Below are 7,651 nucleotides of genomic sequence, written 5' to 3'. Positions count from 1 at the left end.
TATATATATTTAAATATATCGATAGCTATATCTATTTATATCTATATCTATGGCTATAAGTACATCTACATGTATATGTATATATATATATATATATATTTATATATATACATGTAGATGTCGGTCGTTTGTGTTTGCAGCCAGCTCGCCCTCTTACTTGCGTATCTACCTGGTTAGAGCCATATACCACTACCAACTGGTTACTCATCTGTACTCATAATCTACTTACACTCTTATTCCTATATTAAGTATCTGTGTTCCCGTTTCTCTACTACAGTACGCATACGGTGCTATTACATCTGTTACGGTTTTCTAGTGCGGAGGAGAGGCATGCACAGCAGGAGCTGATGCAGTTGTCGCACTCCAATCCGACAACAAAGGCCATGCGCAGCAGACCGCGTACGACAATTGGGTCCAATCCACACAGCAACTCCAAACGCACCCGCTCTACCAGCAACACTACGGATGCAGCCGCTAATAGTACTAGTAACGATAGCAAGACCAACGATGGTAACGACAGCGACCACACAGCAGCACGTACAGGGGATAGGGGGGACGATTCTAACCACGTGACAGACGAGGATATCATGGCTTTGCTGAGTACCCACCACGCCACAAGCAGTGCGACGTTAGGAATGCAGAAGATGAGTAAAGTTGAGGCGAGCCAATTGGATGCGAGAGCACTGTCCGGTTGGAGGCTTCTGATTGGTCATCCGGCCGCGGTGGATGTCAACGATGCCAACAGCCTGACTATCACACCGGCCATCTTTGAAACACTCCGCACACAACGCAGAGAGCAACTACATAGCAGTGGGAGTGGGAGAAGGGCGCAGGCACGCAGCGCTGAGGGTAGTACAAACGAGAGCCTTACGCATGTGGGGGCTGTGCGTGGACCTACAGATACGACCGCAAATGTGCTCAAACGCGTGAGGTTGTTCTAGATGGTGCGGCAAAATAAATAAATATGTTTGAACGTGGCTTGGGTGTTCATAAACTCGGAGTGTCTGTGTCTATAGGCGGCTGTTTATGGAGAGGGTATATGCAGTGTTTGTATGAGAGACATACAGTGTTTGTATGAGAGGGTATATGCAGTGTTTGTGGGAGAGAGAACATGCAGTTTTGGTGGGAGAGGGTACTGACACAGAGTGCTGTGTATAGAAGACAGGTTTACTTGTTCGGCGACTGTGTGTGCGTTTACATATGGTACCGACATTGTACTCGTGGAGCTTTGGTGCATAAGGATGTTCTAACTTGTGAGATGCGAGAGATGAAGATTCTAAATCCGAAGTGGGATGGAGGAGTAATGTAGAAGGTGACAACCCAAATGGATGTCAATTCCACTTGTAGTTTACGAATCAAAACGGTAACAATTGAGCAATCTGAACGTACTAGATACTGCTGATGTACGATGACACGTTAAGCATACTACGATTTATGTCAGGTAACGCGTTAACTATGCTAAGGTAAGATGAACAAATGCCATGATATGGCATGTAGTCCTCCACAGTTGGAGGTATGGGGAATCGGCATCGCTGGCACTGCTTGAGAAGGCACCGTTCACACACCACAGCCTAACACATTGTGCCGAAAAAAAGTGCTACAAGGCCAGGTTTTACTTAATGTTTACCGTATCACTTTCGCATTTTGCGCAAGCCAGTTGTCCAAGTCCGTTTGAACCAATCCTAGACATCCCGTATTGTCTGACAGCGTGTGAGAGACTATGGGAGGTGTCAGAGTATGCAGTTGTGCTTGTACTGCTTTCCGCAGCACCGTATCTCCTACGCTGTTGTTACCTTTGCCCACAACGATGACGATCTTCAGCTTCGCGTTATGAGCACTCCTTGAATCTCCTTTCTTTTGCAACTTCCTGAGTAGCCGACGGATAGCAACTTGCGCTAAATACACTGAGTGACCGTGCAGGTCTAGTTTGTTTGTTCTATTGAATACCGACCAATCCTTTTTAAATGCTGCGAATTTCAAAATCATCTCCTCATATAATGAATCAACTCGAGCGTATCCTCTGCCATGTGCTCCAAGTGCTTGGACAACGGTATTGTAGCTGACCTCGTTCCGTTCAACCTTAACGTCAGCCATCTCGTCGAAAAGTGCGACAGCCTTCTGCCACTGTCCACCCCTCTCACATGCGGTTATTGCCGCATTGTATGTAATGACATCCCGGTCAATACCTTTTATTTTCATTTCGTTGAACAGATCTAATGCTCGTCTCCATTGCCTGTCCATGCCACACGCTGAGATCGTACTACTGTAAGTAATGTTATCCTGTTCGAGTCCTTTCTTTTTCATCTCATCAAACAATTCTACAGCCTTGACCCACTGACCACCGTTCGCACACGCTGAGATTGTACTACTGTAGGTTATGGCGTCACGTTCAAGTCCTTGCTTTTTCATCTCATCAAACAATTCTGCAGCCTTGGCCCACTCGCCATCGTTCGCGCACGCTGAGATTGTACTACTGTAGGTGATGGTATTTCGTTCAATTCCTTTCCTTTTCATCTCATCGAACAATTCTACAGCCTTGGCCCACTGACCACCGTTCGCACACGCTGAGATTGTACTACTGTAGGTGATGGTGTTACGTTCGATTCCTTTCCTTTCCATCTCTTCAAACAATTCTGTAGCCTTGGCCCACTGACCACCCTTCGCGCACGCTGAAATTGTAGTGTTGTAGGTGATGGTATTCCGTTCGATACCTTTCATGCCCATTTGATTGAAAATAGATATCGCCCTACCCCATTGCAACCCTTCTGCACAGGCCTTTAACGCGGAGTTGTACGTGACGGTGTTGTGCTCAAGACCTTTGCTCTCTAAATTCTCATACAATCTCATCGCAGCTTCCCATTGACCAGACTTACTGAGCTCAGACATTAGCACCGAGTATGTCCACAAATTCGGTTCTACTCCTGCGACCGACATATCTTGAAACAAATCCATAGCCTTTGCCATGTTCTTTTCCTTTAGGAACATCTGAACCACAGTAGTATACGTCACCACATCAGGAGCAATACCGTGCCTCTGCATCGCCTCGAATAATAAGTGTGCTTTTGCATAGTTTCTGCTTGCACTCAGCGCATGAATACAAGGATTGTAATGAAATGCCGTTAATCTACCTCCTTTGTCACGCACATACTCTAATGTCCTCAAACACTTCTGCGGCTGTCTGCTTTGTTTGTATATGTTGATTGCGTTCAGCCCATCTTTCGTTTGTAACGTACCACTATCAAGGAGCATATCCACTACACAGCCTGCTTCACTGTAATCTTTAGTGTGCTTGGCTGTCTGCAACAATTCTTTAACTGAGACTGTCGATTTTAGATATGCTTTCCTATTACCAGACTTCCTATTCTCATCTCTATGTGGTTTGCGACCGATATGAACAGGGTTGTTCCCATCGACAGTTGTTGTGTTGGCCCTGACAGTGCGTGTATGCTTGGCCAGGGTAAGTGCCTTCTCGCTATACTTTTCTCTTTTGTGATTTCTCAGTTCCGAGCACACGATGTCCTTCTGCGGTACGTTATAGTACTTAGTAGCCCTATGATCAGAAGTAGTGGGTGTACTGTCGACACTGATGTTTTGTCTGGGCCTAGCAGTGTGTGGACCAGTGCCCGTCTCATACCCTCTAAAGTAACATGTACTGAGCGGCTGATAACAATATAGTGTTCTTTTAATGTTCAATTGTCTGCCATAGTTTCCTCCCCACCCGTGCACGCGTGTTAATTGTGGCCGTTGTGTACCCAAGTGGATTGTCCATGCGCACATCGTCGCAGTCTTGCCCTCACGGGCGAAGTTGTACAGCCTACAGTTTAGGATCAACATTTTGAAAGATGACGCACGGTGTATCTACAAAGGTGTTCATCTAGTTACATATATCTAGTTTAAACATATTTATACTCTCATATATTCAATTCGAGAAATGTTTGTAGCCGTTTATTTAGATGTATGTTTTGAAGACGCATCCCTGCTACATATATACATACTATAGTAGGTGACATACTAGTGGTGTGGACTCCCTGCTACATATATACATGCTATAGTAGGTGACATACTAGTGGTGTGGACTCCCTTCACATATATACATGCTATAGTAGGTGACATACTGGAGGTGTGGACTCTCTTCAGACCCTGACTGAGAGACTCCCATCTGCTCTGGGCTTTGGCCGCTTGTGGCGGACTGGGGAGAGTCTCAGAGTTTGGCCCAGCAGAGAGGTAAATATAATACACCGGACCACTAGATACATAATACATCAAAGTAGGAGTTCTTGGGTTTTTAACTTTTAGGGTTAAAGGTTCTAAGACAATTATGCATGGCTCGTAAAAACCGGACCGACAATGTTTGTTTAGTTTGTTTTAGGATTTTCATAGCCAACTACAAGGAGATGTTTTTATGTCACTTGAGGCTGTGAATTGGACAACGTACTGCATTATGTTCTCTTTATTGCCTCGTACATATGCGATGCAGTCGTCATAGTGAAAGTGTATATTGATACGCTGTTCCTGGTGCCAGTCGACCACATAGATACCCATATGCATATTGATATAAGTACTTTATTGATTTCAATATCGCTATTGGCTGTGTACTTTGACATGCAACACAAGCATACTAGTTTATGTGCTTTTCAATATCGCTATTGGCTGTGTACTTTGACATGCAACACAAGCATACTAGTTTATGTGCTTTTAATCTACCATATGCTGAATGTGCTTGCACTACCACACTATATATCAATGCAACCGAAAAGTACACAAATGTGATATTTTCCGGCCAAAATTCAGAACGAACATTAACATGAAGCAACTTGGTATGTACAATATAAGTCGTGAAAGTATAGTGATTTAAATGCTTGTAATTGGAGTGACAATGAGAGTTCGCCATGCTTCGCTCCTGTCCAGCAGAAATCTCAATAAAGAAATAGTGCACGTTGTATTCGTACTTCTTGGTAAATTCCGGGAAGTTATATATGGCTGTTGACCGACTGCCATCAGACAGTTAATCAGATCAGATTTATTATTGGTGGGAGTCAGTCATGCAGCGTTTGTCAACCCAATGGTTGTACTGAGCCTTTGCCATTCATATATAATCTATATCAATTATCTCCACTTGGCCCTTCTGCCATCAACGAGCCTCCCTATGAAATAGCCTTTCACTCTGTGTACCGCACTATCGGTGTCCAATAAATCGGTTCTAATTTTAAATATCATTCAGCAATTCTGCAGAAGTGTACTTGAGAGACCTTCGAACAGGTATCTTGGCTGCACCTAATAGAGTCCGAATTTTCTGACAACAGGCGCATTTGCGAACTAACTTAATGTGGTCTCGGGCCCCATTTTCAGCTCGTGAGGTGACATGGCAACGAGTGCGCCCCAAAGTTATTTTGCCAACTGCGCACTTGTGCAGGCCAAACCCGAGCTAAAACCATTTCCGGGACCTACAACTCTGCTACGGGCCACAGCCCAATATAGCAGGACCAAATTGGTCCAGGCACCAGCCATATAGGGCGGATCATCAGATCATACAATAGCATATCTGCTGCACTGGCCCATCAACTTCCACATATGGCTCCAGCCATAATTCATTCTGGCGCTTTTCTGCACCAACCTCAGTCCTCACTGCATTCCTCACTGTTGCCGAGTAATCTGTTTTCATTGTATTAATATTTGCTGGGTGCGTTTCGGCCCTATTCTGCGTACATGGTCGGGGGTCACAAGTTGGCCCCCACTTCACCGCGGTCCTCAATGTGTGATTATGGGCGCACTGTATGTGCCGTTGTTAGACTTTCCCGACTCATGGCCGTATATGATTATAATTCTACATAAAGCAGGGTTTAGGGTTTGAGATACGCATGTACGAGATACGAGATGGACCTGCTTTCGGAACACCGTAGACCAGCCTTGTGTTGGTGTTGTGTAGTGCAGTCAGACCACTCTAGAATCTGTCGGTGCTCGTCAGGGCAGTATACAGCGTACAGCGACAGCACTCAAGTGTCACCGCGGTGTGGCCTGTATCGGTCACAGTCTCTAACGCTTGCTGTATATGTAGGACCACACACCCTCACGTGCACATCCACCAGAACCACTCATGCCACAGCCTCTTCTCAAGCATACCATCACAAGAAGTGTGTGAACCTAACCCGCCCGAACTCGATCCCGGCCTCAGCGGCCACCCTCCAGCAACTGAGCTTCTTGTGTCAGAGGAAATCACTCCGGAGATATTCCCAGAGCTACCCCACATTCTTCAGATCCTGCATCCTCCCTTTCGGCTTTTCCAGCTTCCCACCTACATTCCCCGCCCTCTACCCCGTCCCCTCTGGCCATCATATCCACCCCTACCCCCCTCATAGCCCCCTCGACCACCCCCTCTGCCGCCCCTGCCACCCCCTCCCATGCCCATGCCCCCCTGTTGGTCCCCTCCATTAGCTGACTGCTGTGCTTGATAAGCCAGCTGCTGCTGGTACTGTGCTTGCTGGGCTTTCATGTTCTCTTGATGCATACGCTGGCGCTGTTGATAGGCGAGGTCCTTGTCTACTCCGGACAGGTGTTGGTGTTGTGTTGGTGTGGGTCGAGAAGAGTTGCAGATTAATGAAAAATTCTCTCATGAATGTTATGAATATATATATACACGCACATAAGGTTGACGATGACGAACTTTTCTCTTGCAAATGATATAAATGTACATAAGGTGAAGAATATATTCTCTTATGAATGCTATGAATATACATCCAGAGCCCATACGATTGGAAAGATAACAAAGAACAACGTGGGGACGGCTGGGCGAAACGAGACACATCCAAAATCTGGAGCACATACAACAACAGTGGTAGCGCCACTCTGTGGTGTCATTCCCCGATTGGTGTCTATGATTGCGTCCGTTTTTGTCTGCTAGACCAATCAGAGCTCAAACTGTGACTCTCAAAACACCCTTCCTTTACACCTACCTGTCAAACCTCCCAGGCCGTCTCCGGTGATGTGTATGACATCCTGAGTGGATCCGTCAGCCCCGTCGTGGCCAATCTTAGTGACTGTGTCCCAATTGGGGTGCGCCGCCTTGCAGTTCGGTCCTTCCGGACAGAAGCCGCAGAGATAGTTCTGGCACAGTACCTTACGCGAGTGTCTGTGCCTGCAACCAGGACCTGTGAGTGTGTGTATATGTGTATAGGGACGATAGAAAGGTAAATGGGAGGGTGAGAAAGCAACGATAGGTGGGTAACTGGGAGGATAAGTAAGCGACGATAGGTGAGTAAATGCAAGGATGGGCAAAAAATCAGCAGTGACACAATACAGATAGGGTTGATAAAGTACATACCATGTTTGCAGAAGCCTCTCGCATACCAGGGGCAGTCCTGTATCTTCGCAGAGGGGTCTACGTGGAGATACTGGCACTCGTCACCGTTGCTGTTAATATGCAGTTTGTATGAGTGGGATGGTGTATGTATATGTGATTAATTCGAAGGTAATGTGAAGATATAAAAAACACATCGTAATCATTCAGAGAACGTAATACCTGACCTTGGCAGACTTTCTGCAGAAAATCGGAATTTGAAATGCACGAACGAAATAACTCAGTCGCTAATAATACACGTGCTCAATCTCGAACGCATTTTTGTAAATGGATAGCATACCATCCGAGGTGCAAAAA

The 7,651-nt window shown here is 45.9% G+C and overlaps 3 protein-coding genes across 3 annotated transcripts; 1 reads left to right on the top strand and 2 right to left on the bottom strand.

Annotated features, from left to right (window-relative positions):
- Window positions 1-383: 383 nt before the first annotated feature.
- SARC_09583 (hypothetical protein) lies at window positions 384-976 on the top strand (the record flags this gene model as incomplete). Its single annotated transcript, XM_014296399.1, has 1 exon — window positions 384-976. One exon carries the CDS (start codon window positions 384-386, stop codon window positions 939-941), a length of 558 nt encoding a protein of 185 aa, XP_014151874.1. The 3' UTR covers window positions 942-976.
- A 647-nt stretch (window positions 977-1,623) lies between these two features.
- On the bottom strand, window positions 1,624-3,841 carry SARC_09582 (hypothetical protein; the record flags this gene model as incomplete). Its single annotated transcript, XM_014296398.1, has 1 exon — window positions 1,624-3,841. The coding sequence occupies exon 1, from the start codon at window positions 3,832-3,834 to the stop codon at window positions 1,624-1,626; it is 2,211 nt and encodes a 736-aa protein (XP_014151873.1). The 5' UTR covers window positions 3,835-3,841.
- A 1,663-nt stretch (window positions 3,842-5,504) lies between these two features.
- Window positions 5,505-7,613, bottom strand: SARC_09581 (hypothetical protein; the record flags this gene model as incomplete). The annotated part of the gene is made up of 4 exons (XM_014296397.1): window positions 5,505-6,537; window positions 6,951-7,145; window positions 7,319-7,407; window positions 7,594-7,613. The coding sequence occupies 4 exons, from the start codon at window positions 7,611-7,613 to the stop codon at window positions 6,293-6,295; spliced, it is 549 nt and encodes a 182-aa protein (XP_014151872.1). The 3' UTR covers window positions 5,505-6,292.
- Between the last annotated feature and the right edge of the window lie 38 nt (window positions 7,614-7,651).

Source organism: Sphaeroforma arctica (genome assembly GCF_001186125.1).
Source record: "Sphaeroforma arctica JP610 unplaced genomic scaffold supercont1.992, whole genome shotgun sequence".
In the NCBI taxonomy this organism is placed as follows: domain Eukaryota; class Ichthyosporea; order Ichthyophonida; genus Sphaeroforma; species Sphaeroforma arctica.
This window is presented reverse-complemented; position numbering and strand designations above follow the sequence as displayed.